Source organism: Oncorhynchus kisutch, linkage group LG26 (genome assembly GCF_002021735.2).
Source record: "Oncorhynchus kisutch isolate 150728-3 linkage group LG26, Okis_V2, whole genome shotgun sequence".
In the NCBI taxonomy this organism is placed as follows: domain Eukaryota; kingdom Metazoa; phylum Chordata; class Actinopteri; order Salmoniformes; family Salmonidae; genus Oncorhynchus; species Oncorhynchus kisutch.
In genome coordinates, this window is record NC_034199.2 from 33,177,744 (window position 1) to 33,194,101 (window position 16,358).

A 16,358-nucleotide genomic window follows, 5' to 3' on the forward strand; every position below is an offset into this window, starting at 1 on the left:
ACAGGAAGACATCTTTCTCTGTTGAAATTATTTCCTTTTCATTTGTAGCCAAATGTAAAATGTTCCTATTTTGATTAATTTAATGGAGTGGGTTAAGTCTGATCTATACCAAATTAGCATACCCCCTGAGTCGCTTCCCTGTGTAACACTTGGTAGTTTAGTAGATGAGACTACCAGCTCTCTGTAACCTAGGAGGGAAACCAGTGGGTCAATCTCGTTTATAACATGTTTCTTGCAGGATTCTGTACTTCTCATTTATTTTGTGAAGTCAGTTTTTGCTTTTTTAGGGGAAAAGCAGATGACTTCAGACATAAAAACATTAAAACATAAAAAAACATACAAATGTTGTGTTCCATTGTGACGAGTGTTGTTATTTGTATGGTTTAGGCTCGCACCATGACAGTAGGTTTGAGCAAAGCATGATGAGCATCTGATACATGCCTCTAAGGTCAAAGGATGGGGCTTGGGTGGGTGTAGTGGTGAGGGTTGGGTTTGTTGCACAGCTCACCGCCTGGGCATCTGTCTCTCTCTTTCTCTCTCACCAGGGTGTTTTGCAGTTCATGTGTGTGCATGGGTGCGTGCATGGGTGCGTGCATGGGTGTGTGTGTGTTTCTATCATCCGTGTAGTCTACAGACACTGATAAACCTTGGCTGGATACGGGTTCATAGTTATGTGAGGTCAGCACCTAGAGGAGCATAGCAGTGTGTGTGTGTATGTGTGTACATTGCTAACATGCGTGCATCTGTGTGTGTGTGTGTACTTTCCCGGGCTTCATAGTTCATAGTGTGTGTGTGTGTGTGTGTGTGTTGTGCAAAATTGTGATCCAGAGAGCTGTTGTGTTGTAAATGAAACAGAGAATGAACCAGATATTGTTTTCCTCTTGTTATAATGTTGAAATTGGCCTTACAGTGGGGATCAGTCTGCCCTTGTTTTGCTTGTTAGAGAAAGGTATTGTAGAAGTAAATGAACAGTACTCTGTCCTCCTAGGATCATTCGTCATTCAGACTGCTGATGTGATATGCAACCATTCACACAACAACGCAAACGTACACATGCTGCTGGGAGCCAAGACACAGACATACAGTATATAGAATTTAGCTCACCCCTGAGTGCAGTTGGAGTGACAGGGATGACACTCGTTGTTGGCCTCGGCATATTTAAAGATGAAGCTGTTGGCCCCTTGAAGGCCGTCGGGACACTTCTCCACACAGTTAGGACCATCTTTAAAGTGGAGACACTTCACACAGTGATCCGGACCCTGAGAGAGACAGAGATAAAGTGAGGGAGAGACAGAGGGGAAGGAAGATAAATATTAGAGATGTGATAGCAATAGGAAATGAGAGCAAGCAAGGACAGGGGAGAAAGGAAGAGTGAGAGAAACAGAGAGATAACAGAGAGATATGAGACAGAGAGAGATAGAGAGAAAGAGGGATAAAGACGAGCGATATAATAGTAGAGGAGAGAAGATCGTGGGAGCGAGGAAAGGAGGAAGACGAGACGCATAAAACACCAGCAAGTAGAGCTGCAGATAATAACCATCCCTCACAGCACACACAATGACCATAACAATCAGCACAGACACGATTTATGAGGTTAATATGGGCTAGAAGAGGCAAGGGAAGGGAGGGAGGGGAGGGGCAGGGTAGGGGAGGGAATAGAGGGAGGCAGGGATGAAGGGAGGCAGCTGAAGGGGCCTTACTGTATGGGTCTGTAAGGGTATCAATACAGGCAACAGAGAGAGCTCAACAGGGAACAATATCCCTTAAGGTGCAGAACAGAAATAAATACATATGCATCGTTATGTGGAGGCGTTTTGTGCAAATGTGCACATATGTACGAGTGGGTCTGAGAGGATGTGTGTGTAAGTGCTTGTGTGTGTGTACTGTAGGCATAAATATGCAAATTAAGTACCTTCACAGTTATAACAATGAAGCTGGTACTCAATTAGTTGTCTTATGAGTGTTATACCCATGGCGTTGAAAGGCAAAGGCTTTACTATAGCCAGTAACCTCATCTCACAGCCAAACTCATTTATTTGAGACTGCAGCAAACACAGTGCATCATGGTCTACCACAGCATACTGCACCCCTGTTGCCAAAACACCCCTTGTAAACACATCTCTCTTATTGGGAAACGATAATGATGGCATGACAATGACAGCTACTCTTCCTTAGTGATGTTGTCCATCGTTGTATCACTAGCTAGCGCCCAACAGTGTACACCATGCACATCATCCCCATGAGAGAGAGAGAGAGAGCGAGAGAGAGAGAGGGAGCGGGAGACAGAGAGAGTGAGACAGAGCGAGAGGGAGGGAGAGAGAGTGAGAGAGCCAGAGAGACAGAGAGAGAGAGAGAGATTGACAGAGAGAGAGACAGAGAGAGTGTGAGAGAGCGAGAGAGAGAGAGAAAAATTGCCCTCAGATTACACAGAACATAAATAAATCTAATTTTGTGTGAACTCCCATCTATTAGGTTAAATACCACAGTGTGCCATCACAGCAGCAAGATTTGTGACCTGTTGTCACAAGAAAAGGGTAGCCAGGGTTGTAAATACAACCCATTATTTATGTGTATTTATTTTCCCTTTTGTACTTAAAATATTTCCACATTGTTACAACACAACACAGCCCTAATATAACATTTGAAATGTGTCTATTATTCTGAAACTTGTGTGACTGTAATGTTTACTGTTAATTTCTGATTGTTTATTATCTATTTCACTTGCTTTGGCAATGTTTCCCATGCGAATAAAGCCCTTTGAATTGAATTGAGGGAGAGAGCAAGAGAGCTGCATGTTAATCAATTAGCAGGCTGTGACAGTCCATCTGGGCCAGAGGGGCCATCTGAACAACATATGGCCAGAGGAGAGGAGGAGGAGAGCAGGAGAAGAGGCCAGGGAATGGACACATTCTGAATCCAAAATCAAGCCTTACGTTAGCCTAGAAAAACATGGGTTCACGCATCATGGTAGAACTTAGCCTCTCTCTCCCCTATCCTAAGTGTGACTGATATCATTACAAACTCAAAGTATAACAGGAGCACAATGTGGAATATAATGTCATTGCTATGGCTTCTGTTGTCATAACATGATTGATGTAATCCATTTGTTTACCTCCTGTACTCTCGTTTCCGTCAGAGAATAACGCTAAGCCTGAACCTGACAGGTGGGAACAACAGTAAAGCTCTAGGATCATGTATAGTAAGTAAGTCATGGTGCTCAAATTACACCTAATTCCCTATTTAGTCCCCATGGGCCCCTTTAAAAAGTAGCGCACTATATAGAGTGTCATTTGGTTGGCAAAAATATGTTCAGGAAGTTATTTGAACTTGATAATAGCTAGTAGACTGCATGCATGAGGCAAACGACTAACCCCAGTTCAGAGTTAGGTTTTAATGTAACATCTCAACATCTCTCTCTTTCTATTTTAGATTGGCTCAGAGCAGGCCTATGGACATGACATACACTACATGGCCAATAGTGCGTGGACACCTGCTCGTCGAACATCTCATTCCAAAATCATGGGCATTAATATGGAGTTGGTCCTCCCTTTGCTGCTCCACCCTTCTGGGAAGGCTTTCCACTAGATGTTGGAACATTGCTGGAGGGGCTTGCTTCCATTCAGCCACAAAAGCGTTAGTGAGGTCGACACTGATTTTGGGTGATTAGGCCTGGCTCAGTCGGCATTCCAATTCATCCCAAAGGTTTTCGATTGGGTTGACGTCAGGGCTCTGTGCATGCCAGTCAAGTTCTTCCACACTGATCTCGACAAACCATTTCTTTATGGACCTCACTTTGTGCACAAGGACATTGTCATGCTGAAACAGGAAAAGGCCTTCCCCTAACTATTGCCACAAAGCTGGAAGCACAGAATTGTCTAGAATGTCATTGTATGCTGTAGCGTTAAGATTTCCCTTCATTGTAACTAAGGGGCCCGAACTATGAAAAACAGCCCCAGACCATTATTCCTCCTCCAAACTTTACAGTTGGGACTATGCATTGGGGCAGGTAGCGTTCTCCTGGCATTCGCCAAACCCAGATTCGTCCATCGGACTGCCAGATGGTGTAGCGTGATTCATCACTCCAGAGAACACATTTCCACTGATCTGGAGTCCAATGGCGGCAAGCTTTACACCACTCCAGCCGATGCTTGGCATTGCACATGGTGACCTCAGGCCTGTGTGCAGCTGCTCAGCCATTGAAACCCATTTGATGAAGCTCCCGACAAACAGTTATTGTGCTGACGTTGCTTCTAGAGGCAGTTTGGAACTCGGTAGTGAGTGTTGCAACCGAGGACCGACAATTTTTATGTTTAGCACTCTTCTGTGAGCTTGGATGGCCTACCCCTTTGCGGCTGAGCCGTTTCCACTTCACAATTACATCACTTCCAGTTGACCGGGACAGCTCTAGTAGGGTTGAAATTCTACAAACTGACTTGTTGGAACGGTGGCATCCTATGACGGTGCCACATTGAAAGTAATTGAGTTCTTGAGGAAGGCCATTTTACTGCCAATGTCTGTCTGTGGAGATTGCATGGCTGTGTGCTCAATTTTATACACCTGTCAGCAACGGGTGTGGTTGAAATAGTTGAATCCACTCATTTGAAGGGGTGTATCGCCATCTCTCTTTTTCTCTGTTTAATATTTACTAAGAGCACAGTGGACGAATGTTAACATCTCAACATATCTCCATCTCTCTCCAACTGTCTTTTTTAGAGTGGCTAAGAGCAGGCCTATGAACATATCTCTCTCTCTCGCTCTCTGTTTTAGATTGGTTCATTGCAGGCCCATGACATTATCAGTTCTAATAAGGTAAGAGCCAAAGAATCAAACCCTGCACCAGCTAATCTAGCCTTAATAACAATGAGCACATACCCTGGTGTAACCCAAACACCTTGTGGTTCTTACTTTGGCCTTCTGTTGTGAGAGAAAAATGACGTATTTACGTAAATTACGCATACCCTTAAAACTACTACTATGAATGTTGTTGCTATCTTTTGTCCAATTAACAATCACCTACAGAGCATTTGGAAAGTATTCAGACCCTGTCCCTTTTTCCACATTCTGTTATTTTACAGCCTTATTCTAAAATTGAACAAATTCATTTTTCTTCATCCATCTACACACAATAACCCATAACGACAAAGCGAAAACAGGCTTTTGGAATTTTAAGTAAAGGGTCTGAATTCGAATGTAAATGTGATATTTCAGTTCTTGAATTTTTTATACGTTTGCAAACATTTCTGAAAACTTGTTTTTGCTTTGTCATTATGGGGTATTGTGTGTAGATTGATGAGAAAAAAAAATGTTTTCATAAATTTTTGAATAAGACTGTAACATGACAAAATGTGGAAAAAAGGGGTCTGAATACCTTCCGAATGCACTGTACATTGGCAAACACATTTAATTTAAAACTTCACATTTCTCTAGTAGGGCCCTATTGTTTATAGTAGGGCCCTATTGTTTAGATTCATTCACAAACTCCATCCCTGCTCTCTGCCTCTTTCTCTCTTCTCTCATCTCTCTGATCCCTTGTCTCTTCTCTCTGTTCCCTTTTCTTGGCAGGGTAGCCTAGTGGTTAGAGTGTTGGACTAGTAACCGGAAGGTTGCAAGTTCAAACCCCCGAGCTGACAAGGTACAAATCTGTCGTTCTGCCCCTGAACAGGCAGTTAACCCACTGTTCCTAGGCCGTTATTGAAAATAAGAATTTGTTCTTAACTGACTTGCCCAGTAAAATACATTAAAAATAAAAAATTCCAGCAAAATGGTCGGTGCCGATACATTTTGGTTTAGGTTGCTAGACGTGCATGTCATATGCCTAACAATCCAACCCGACCAACCTGCTGGCCAACCTGTCTGATTTGTCTCAATGTTCTACGACTCCACAGAGATGGATGATAAGTCTCTAGTCCACAGTAATACTCATTCGTGTGTGTGTGTGAGAGAGAGAGCTTGAGTACATTGTGTGTAGTGAGATTGAAGCCTAAAGGGGTGTTGACTGAATGAACAATAAAGAGCACAGGAGGAACAGAGAGAAGAGAGAAGGGAGGCAGAGAGAAGGGAGCAGAGAGAAGGGAGCAGAGAGAAGGGAGCAGAGAGAAGAGAGAAGGGAGCAGAGAGAAGGGAGCAGAGAGAAGGGAGCAGAGAAGAGAGAAGAGAGATAGAAGAGAGAAGGGAGCAGAGAGAAGAGAGCAGAAGAAGGGAGCAGAGAGAAGGGAGCAGAGAGAAGGGAGCAGAGAGAAGGGAGCAGAGAGAAGGGAGCAGAGAGAAGGGAGAAGGGAGAAGAGAGAAGAGAGAAGGGAGAAGAGAGAAAGTGGAGCAGAGAGAAGAGAGAAGAGAGAAGGGAAGCAAGAGAGACGAGAGCAGAGAGGAAGGGAGCCAGAAGAAGGGAGCAGAGAGAAGGGAGAAGGGAGCAGAGAGAAGGCTGAGCAGAGAGAAGGGTAGCAAGGGAGAAGAGAGCAGAGAGAAGAGGAGCAGAGAGAAGGTAGCAGAGAGAAAGGGAGCAGAGAGACAGATAGAAAGGGACAGAGAGAAGAGAGCAGAGAGAAGGGAGCAATAGAGAAAGGGAAGGCAGAGAGAAGAGAGAGAGAGAAGGGAGAGCAGAGAGAAGGGAGCAGAGAGAAGAGAGAAGAGAAGGGAGCAGAGAGAGAGGTCAGAGAGAAGTGAGCAGAGGAAGCGGAGCAGAGAGAAGGAGCAAGAAGGGAGCAGGGAAGCAGAGAGAGAAGGGAGCAGAAAGAAAGGGGAGAAGGGGAGCAGAGAGAAGGGAGCAGAGAGAAGAGAGTAAGGGAGAAGGGAGACAGAGAGAAGGGAGCAGAGAGAAGGGAGCAGCAGAGAATGAGAGGAAGGGGAGAATGGGAGAGAGAGAACTGGGGAGCAAGAGGAAGGGAGCAGAGAGAAAGAGAGAAGGGAGCAGATGAGAAGGGAGCAGAGAGAAAGACGAGAACATGAGAAGGGAGCATGAGAGAAGAGGAAATGGAAAGGGCGCAGAAGAAGAGAGAAGGGAGCAGAGAGAGGGAGAGAAGGAGCAGAGAGAAGAGAGCAGAGAGAAGGGAGCAGAGAGAAGAGAGCAGAGAGAAGAGAGCAGGAGAGAAGAGAGGAAGAGAGAAGGGGAGCAGAGAGAAGAGAGGAAGGGAGCAGAGAGAAGGAGTAGGAAAGGGAGCAGAGAGAAGAAGGAGCAGAGAGAACTAGAGAGCAGAGAGAAGGGAGCAGAGAGAAGAGAGAGAGAGAGAGACAGAGAGAAGAGAGCAAGAGAAGAGAGAAGAGAGAAAGGGAGCAGAGAGAGAGAGAAGGGAGCAGAGAGAAAGAGAAGGGAGCAGAGAGAAGAGAGCAGAGAGAAGAGAGCAGAGAGAAGGGAGCAGAGAGAAGAGAGAGAGAGAAGGGAGCAAGAGAAGAGAGCAGAGAGAAGGGAGCAGAGAGAAGAGAGAAGGAGCAGGAGAAGAGAGAAGGGAGCAGAGAGAAGAGAGAAGGGAGAAGAGAGAAGAGAGCAGAGAGAAGGGAGCAGAGAGAGAAAGAGAGCAGAGAGAAAGAGCAGAAGAAGAGAGAAATGTGAGCAGAGAGAGAAGAGAAGAAGGGGAGCAGAGAGAAGAGAGAAGAGAGCAGAGAGAAGGGAGCAGAGAGAAGAGAGCAGATATAGAAGGGAGCAAGGGAAGGGAGCAGAGAGAAGGGAGAAGGGAGCAGAGAGAAGATAGAAGGGAAGAAAGAGAAGATAGAAGGGAGTAGAGAGTAGAGCGAAGGGAGCAGAGAGAAGGGAGCAGAGAGAAGAGAGAAGGGAGCAGAGAGAAGGAGGCAGAGAGAGGGAGCTGAGAGAAGGGAGCAGAGAGAGGATAGCAGAGAGAGGAGAGAAGGGAGCAGAGAGAAGGGAGCAGAGAGAAAGAGAAGGAGCAGAGAGAAGAGAGCAGAGAGAAGGGAGCAGAGAGAAGAGAGAAGAGAGAAGGGAGCAGAGAGAAGAGGGAAGGGAGCAGAGAAGAAAGAGAAGGGAGAAGGGAGGAGAGAGATGAGAGAATGGAGCAGAGAGAAGAGAGAAGGGAGCAGAGAGAAGGGAGCAGAGAGAAGAGAGAATAGAGCAGAGAGAAGGGAGCAGAGAGAAGAGAGAAGATAGAAGGGAGCAGAGGGAAGGGAGCAGAGAGAAGATAGAAGGGAGCAGAGAGAAGGGAGCAGAGAGAAGAGAGAAGGGAGCAGAGAGAAGGGAGCAGAGAGAGGAGAGCAGAGAGAGGAGAGCAGGGAGCAGAGAGAAGGGAGCAGAGAGAAGAGAGCAGAGAGAAGAGAGCAGAGAGAAGGGAGCAGAGAGAAGAGAGAAGGGAGCAGAGAGAAGAGAGAAGGGAGCAGAGAGAAGAGAGCAGAGAGAAGAGAGCAGAGAGAAGGGAGCAGAGAGAAGAGAGAAGAGAGATGAGAAGAGAGCAGAGGAAGAGAGAGAGAGCAGAGAGAAGAGAGAAGAGAGAAGGGAGCAGAGAGAAGAGAGAAGGGAGCAGAGAGAAGAGAGAAGGGAGCAGAGAGAAGAGAGCAGAGAGAAGAGAGCAGAGAGAAGGGAGCAGAGAGAAGAGAGAAGAGAGAAGGGAGCAGAGAGAAGAGAGCAGAGAGAAGGGAGCAGAGAGAAGAGAGAAGGGAGCAGAGAGAAGAGAGAAGGGAGCAGAGAGAAGAGAGAAGGGAGAAGAGAGAAGAGAGCAGAGAGAAGGGAGCAGAGAGAAGAGAGCAGAGAGAAGAGAGCAGAGAGAAGAGAGAATGGAGCAGAGAGAAGAGAGAAGGGAGCAGAGGAGAAGAGAGAAGAGAGCAGAGAGAAGGGAGCAGAGAGAAGAGAGCAGAAGATAGAAGGGAGCAGAGGGAAGGGAGCAGAGAGAAGGGAGAAGGGAGCAGAGAGAAGATAGAAGGGAGAAGAGAGAAGATAGAAGGGAGCAGAGAGTAGAGCGAAGGGAGCAGAGAGAAGGGAGCAGAGAGAAGAGAGAAGGGAGCAGAGAGAAGGGAGCAGAGAGAAGGGAGCTGAGAGAAGGGAGCAGAGAGAGGAGAGCAGAGAGAGGAGAGAAGGGAGCAGAGAGAAGGGAGCAGAGAGAAGAGAGAAGGGAGCAGAGAGAAGAGAGCAGAGAGAAGGGAGCAGAGAGAAGAGAGAAGAGAGAAGGGAAGCAGAGAGAAGAGGGAAGGGAGCAGAGAGAAGAGAGAAGGGAGAAGGGAGGAGAGAGATGAGAGAATGGAGCAGAGAGAAGAGAGAAGGGAGCAGAGAGAAGGGAGCAGAGAGAAGAGAGAATAGAGCAGAGAGAAGGGAGCAGAGAGAAGAGAGAAGGGAGCAGAGAGAAGGGAGCAGAGAGAGGAGAGCAGAGAGAGGAGAGCAGGGAGCAGAGAGAAGGGAGCAGAGAGAAGAGAGCAGAGAGAAGAGAGCAGAGAGAAGGGAGCAGAGAGAAGATAGAAGAGACAAGGGAGCAGAGAGAAGAGAGATGGGGAGAAGAGAGAAGGGAGCAGAGAGAAAAGAGGAGAAAAGAGAAGAGAGACGGGAGAAGAGAGACGAGAGAGCAGAATAGAAGAGAAGGGAGGTGAGAGAAGATAGAAGAGAGAAGGGAGAAGGGAACAGAGAGAAGAGACAAAGGAGCAGAGAGGAGAAAGAAGAGAGAAGGGAACAGAGAGAAGAGAGAAGAGAGAAGGGAGCAGAGAGAAGGGAGCAGAGAGAGGAGAGCAGAGAGAGGAGAGCAGGGAGCAGAGAGAAGGGAGCAGAGAGAAGAGAGCAGAGAGAAGAGAGCAGAGAGAAGGGAGCAGAGAGAAGATAGAAGAGACAAGGGAGCAGAGAGAAGAGAGATGGGGAGAAGAGAGAAGGGAGCAGAGAGAAAAGAGGAGAAAAGAGAAGAGAGACGGGAGAAGAGAGACGAGAGAGCAGAATAGAAGAGAAGGGAGGTGAGAGAAGATAGAAGAGAGAAGGGAGAAGGGAACAGAGAGAAGAGACAAAGGAGCAGAGAGGAGAAAGAAGAGAGAAGGGAACAGAGAGAAGAGAGAAGAGAGATGGGAGAAGGTAACAGAGAGAAGAGACAAGGGATCAGAGAGATGAGAGAAGAGAGAAAGAGGCAGAGAGCAGGGATGGAGGTTGTGAATGAATCTCTTGTCTAGACTGGAGATGAAGTGAAGGACAAAGAGCATCATCACACAGCCTGAGACAAGCGGAGAGTCAACAGGGACACACACATCATGTGCGCAAACTCACAAACAGATATATGGAAGCACACAATCACGTACGAACACACTCACTCAGGTCCGCACACGTGTGCACTCACACACACACACACACACACACACACACACACACACACACACACACACACACACACACACACACACACACACACACAGTTTGTTGTAAACACATGCCACTTTCCCTATAAGTTAACATGAAATAAAATATATTGTGAATCTCGCAGACACACTTTAACTGACAATACAATTAATCATGATTCAAGGGCAATAGAAGACATTGAATGCATCCCAAATGTCACTATATTCCCTATGAAGTGTACTACTTTTAACCAGGGCCCATAGGGCTCTGGTCAAAAGTAGTGCACTATGTAGGAAATATGGTGCTATTTGGGATACAACTTTTGTTTGTGGTCACAAGTGATTTAGTTTATGATGCACATCAGAGAGAAAAGCTTTAGAGAGATGTAATTAACGGGCAGTTTAAACACAATATGAGGAATGTGTTTTATTTTTTTATTGTATTTTTGATCCCAGCCCCCATCCCTGAAGGAGGCCTTTTCCCTTTTGGTAGGCCGTCATTGTAAATAAGAATGTGTTCTTAACTGACTTGCCTAGTTAAATAAAGGTTCAATAAAAAATGTAAAAATAAATAGAAATGTTTTTGCGGATAGCGACTATTTGGAGAAAGGTATTTCTACTGATAGTATAATGACAGTGATAGGTGGATGCTGTTACCTAGTGAACTGAGTTGGATGTCATTTATTTCTTGTTATAACTATAGAATACATACACAGCAAATGATCCAGTGTTACAGAAATAAATAAATTAACATGGTGAGTGTCAAATCAACACTGATAGTGTTGAGTCTGTGGACCCAAATGGACACCAGAACAATGCTAAATGAACACACTGCATAGTGTATATCCTTATTCCAATATTTCCCAGAGTGCGTTGCCTTTCCAGTAAATTGCAGAGTTACCACCCATGACTGTATTTGTTAGTAACAGAAACATGGTTGTTGCATTCATCTATTTTCAGTGCTGTGAACTTCACCAAATGAGATCCTAAGCTAATATTTCATCATAAAAAGATATACATATGTCACACAATACCATGCTTCTTTCAAAAGGACTTATTTTGAGTTCCTCGTTTTATACAGGGACCTGAAACTAACAAAACATCACTTTGAATCAAAACTATACCCATCATTCATTTCCCAGCATGCTCAACAGCAGGTGAATTTTTTTGTTTCAATATCTATGTTTGTGCATGTACATTGATTGATTGATTAATCTTATTCTACACAAAGATAAATCACATGTATTTTTCTCAACTAATCCAATCCGTTAGTTAGATTTTTTGCATCTTTTACTGAAATGTTTGTTCCAGCTTAATTGTCTTAGATAATACAACAAGCCTTTACCGTGAAGTGTTTACTTATGAGCCCTTTCTCAACAATGCAAAGTTAAAAACTAAGAAACATTTGCACAGAAATAAGAAATAGTAGCACAATAAAATAACAATATTACATACAAGGTCTACCAAGTCAATGTGCTACGAGGTAGTTGAGGTAGTAGGCACATGTAGGTAGAGGTAAAAGTGACTCGGCAATCAGGATAGATAATAAACATCAGCAGCGTGTATGAAAGTGTGGGTTAGGTTTTTGGGTTAGGGTTAGATTAGGGAAAATATGATTTTGATTGGGACTGAAGTGTGTGTCCCTACAAGATTAGGTGTACAAGACTGTGTGTGTGTGTGCTGGAGTGTGTGGGTAGTATCCAGTGAGTGTGTGTGTGTGTGTGTGCTGGAGTGTGTGGTTAGTATCCAGTGAGTGTGTGTGTGTGTCTGTGTGTGCTGGAGTGTGTGGGTAGTATCCAGTGAGTGAGTGTGTGTGTGTGTGTGTGTGTGTGTGTGTGTGTGTGTGTGTGTGTGTGTGTGTGTGTGTGTGTGTGTGTGTGTGTGTGTGTGTGTGTGTGTGTGTGTGTGTGTGTGTGTGTGTGTGTGGGTAGTATCCAGTGAGTGTGCATCTAGCCGGTGTAAGAGAGTCAGTGCAAATAAAAAGGGGGTCCATGCAAATAGTCAGGGAAGCTAGGGCTTGGGGGTATAAGCTGTTCAGGAGCCTTTTGGTCACAGACTTTGCACTCCGGTACCGCTTGCCATGCGGTAGTAGAGAGAACAGTCTATGACTTCGGTAGCTTGAGTCTTTTCCAATTTTTAGGGCCTTCTTAAAAAAGAGATGGCAGGGAGCTCAGCCCCAGTGATGCGGTCAGATGCCAAGCAGTTGTTATACCAAGTGGTGATGCAGCCAGTCAAGATGCTCTCAATGGTTCAGCTGTAGAACTTTGAGGATCTGAGGGCCCATGACAAATCTTTTCAGCCTTCTGAGGGGGAAGAAGCGTTGTCGTGCCATCTTCAAGACTGACTTGGTGTAGTTAGACCATAATAGGTCCTTAGTGATGTTGACACCGAGGAACTTGAAGCTCACGACCCGCTCCACTGTAGCCACATTGATGCGAATGGTGGCGTGCTCAGCCCTATGTTCCCTTTAGTCCACGAGCTGTATTTTGGGAGTTCCTCCCATTCTTCTCTGCAGATCCTCTCAAGCTCTGTCAGGTTGGATGGGGAGGATCGCTGCACAGCTATTTTCAGGTCTCTTTAAGAGCTGGGTAACTCAAGGACATTCAGAGACTTGTCCCGAAGCCACTTCTGCGTTGTGTTGACTGTGTGCTTAGGCTCATTGTCCTGTTGGAAGGTGAACCTTCGTCCCCATTCTGAGGTCCTTAGCGCTCTGGAGCAGATTTTCACCAAGGATCTCTCTGTACTTTGCTCTGTTCATCTTTCCCTAGATCCTGACTAGTCTCCCAGTCCCTGCCGCTGAAAAACATCCCGACAGCATGATGCTGCCACCACCATGCTTAACCTTAGGGATGGTGCCAGGTTTCCTCCAGATGGGATACTTGGCATTCAGGCCAAAGAGTTCAATCTTGTTTTCATCATACCAGAGCATCTTATTTCTCATGGTCTGAGAGTCCTTTAGGTGCCTTTCGGCAAACTCCAAGCGGGCTGTCATGTGCCTTTTACTAAGGAGTGGCTTCTGTCTGGCCACTCTACTATAAAGGCCTGGTTGGTGGAGTGCTGCAGAGATGGTTGTCCTTCTGGAAGGTTCTCCCATCTCCACAGAAGAACTCTAAAGCTCTGTCAGTGTGACCATTGGGTTATTCGTCACCTCCCTGACCAAGGCCCTTCTCACCCGATTGCTCAGTTTGTCCGGGCGGCCAGCTCAAAAAAGAGTCTGGTGGTTCCAAACTTTTTCCATTTAAGAATGATGAAGGCCACTGTGTTCTTGCGGACCTTCAATGCAACAGACACTTTTTAGCACCCTTCCCCAGATCTGTGCCTCGACACGATCCTGTCTCATAGCTCTGCGGACAATTCCTTCGACCTCATGGCTTGGGTTTTGCTCTGACATGCACTGTTAACTGTGGGACCTTATATAGACAGTTTATAGACAGGTGGACTCCAATCAAGTTGTAGAAACATCTCAAGGATGATCGATGGAAACATGATGCACCTAAATTTCAAGTCTCATAGCAAAGGGTCTGAATACTTAGGTAAAGAAGGTATTTCTGTTTTTGATTTTCTCAAATTTCTAAAAACCTGTTTTCACTTTGTCATTATGTGGTATTGTCTTTGCAATGATGAGGCCTTTATTTATCCCTTTAAGAATAAGGCTGTAACGTAACAAAATGTGAAAAAAGTCAAGGGGCCTGAATTCTTTCCCGAAGACGCTGTATGTAGATTGCAAGCCCATGGTAAGTCAATAAGGCTAACTGGATAGCTACTACTATTAGCACGCCAAATGGCAACAAATTATTATTAGCTAGCTACCTACGAACAATCTACCTTGCATAACTTTAGTTTTAGGTCATTTTTTATGCATTCTCCACACTCTTGTCCTCACAAGAGTGAACTCAAGAGAATGTCCACAGAATTTGGAGCATAAGCATGTGGACCACGGTAGTATGCATATTGAGATAACCTGTGTCTCTGGAGGATCTTACCGGGCCATGACAGGTCAGGGATTCACCATCTGCTCTCTCACACTGGGCATCACACTCCACACACACCGAGCCGTTGTCATACTCACGCACCTCCCTGGGAGAGAGAGAGAGAGAGAGATGGAGGGAAGGAGAGAGGGAGGGAGACAGATGGAGACAGGAAGGGAGGAAAGAGAGGGGAAAGGAGAGAAAGAGGGAGGTAGGGAGGGAGAGGGACAGAGAGTGACAGAGGAAGGCAGGGATAAGGGAGAGTCGGGGAAGATGTAGACAGTGAGAAAGAACAAAGTGTGTCAGATCCAGGCTCTAGAGGAAGGGAGGCAGGCTGTGCTCCTCTGACTCTGTCTAGAGGAATAGCTGGAAGGGTTTTATGGCCTCAGGCTTGCAGTCAATGGGGTACAGTGGTATATACACACTTTTCCACTGTGCATACTGTACACCAGTAGCAACAGCATGCTAAGATGGCTGACATGAGACTGGACGACTGCAGATGAAAACTAAAGGAGAACTGACTACTAACATACTGCTGTTATTTGCTTAAATCACAATTTGAAAACAAATGCATTACTCATAGTGGGGTATGTTTCTGCCAAAACATACACAAAACGCTTGCATCTAAACCAAAAGAGATCATTTTAAGATTGTTTTATACAAATACATCAGTTGGGGTCTCTATAAGTTTCAATAGGAGGTCCTAAATCTAGCATGAAAGTGCATCATTGTAGCTGTGTGGGCTAATATAGTAAGGTAAGGTGAGCCAATGGTCATGGGGTAAGTTGAGCCAAGTGTTTCCTTCCCAGGTGTAATGCAAGGCGTTATCGCTGGGATATGAGGTAACAACAGAGACTGGCCTATGTTAAAAGTGGAAAAAAAGGTACAAAATGTTTGTTAGGTGTTAAGCCTATCTAAAAATATGCTTAAAAATATTAAAAGACAAAAAAGTGATTGTGATTAATTGTCTTTAGGAAATAAAGATAGACATAAACTCAGCAAAAGAAAGAAACATCCGTTTTTCATTACCTGTCTTTCAAAGATAATTCGTAAAAATCTGCATTGTAAACACTTTCCCAAAAGTTCGGCGTTGTAATGACTGAATTTTCGGGGGTTTTTCTTAGCCAAACGTGATGAACAAAACGGAGCGATTTCTCCTACACAATTAATCTTTTTGGAAAAACTGAACATTTGCTATCTAACTGAGAGTCTCCTCATTGAAAACATCCGAAGTTCTTCAAAGGTAAATGATTTTATTTGAATGCTTTTCTTGTTTTTGTGAAAATGTTGCCTGCTGAATGCTAGGTTTAATGCTATGCTAGCTATCAATACTCTTACACAAATGCTTGTGTAGCTATGGTTGAAAAGCATATTTTGAAAATCTGAGATGAGAGTGTTGCTAAGCTTGTGAGCCAATATATTTATTTAATTTCATTTGCAATTTTCATGAATAGTTAACGTTGCGTTATGGTAATGAGCTTGAGGCTATGATTACGCTCCCGGATACGGGATTGCTCGACGCAAGAAGTTAATGAACATGCACCTGTGGAACGGTCAGAGTTATGAAAACTTAGGACACTAAAGAGGCCTTTCTACTGACGCTGAAAAATAACAAAAGGGTCCAGGGTCCCTGTTCATCTGCGTGAATGTGCCTTAGGCATGCTGCAAGGAGGCATGAGGGCTGCAGATGTGGCCAGGGCAATAAATTGCAATGTTCGTACTGTGAGACGCCTAAGACAGCGCTACAGGAAGACAGGACGGACAGCTGATCATCCTCGTAGTGGCAGAGCACGTGTAACAACACCTGCACAGGATCGGTACATCCGAACATCACATCTGTGGGACAGATACAGGATGGCAACAACAACTGCCCGAGTTACACCAGGAACGCTGAATCCCTCCATCAGTGCTCAGACTATTCCACAATAGGCTGAGAGAGGCTGGACTGAGGACTTGTAGGCCTGTTGTAAGGCAGGTCCTCACCAGACATCACCGGCAACAATGTCATCTATGGGCACAAACCCACCGTCGCTGGACCAGACAGGCATGGCAAAAGGGCTCTTTTTTACCTTTATTTAACTAGGCAAGTCAGTTAAGAACAAATTCTTATTTTCATTGACGGTGTAGGAAGAGCCTTGTTCAGGGGCA

At 45.1% G+C, this 16,358-nt stretch overlaps 1 protein-coding gene across 1 annotated transcript in view; it reads right to left on the reverse strand.

Annotated features, from left to right (window-relative positions):
* Nucleotides 1-16,358, reverse strand: part of LOC109870730 (receptor tyrosine-protein kinase erbB-4) — a 532,057-nt gene that overhangs the window by 100,229 nt on the left and 415,470 nt on the right. Inside the window, 2 exon segments of the mRNA XM_031805951.1 lie at nt 1,105-1,259; nt 14,226-14,319. Of these exon segments, the coding sequence (XP_031661811.1) occupies nt 1,105-1,259; nt 14,226-14,319 (249 nt within the window).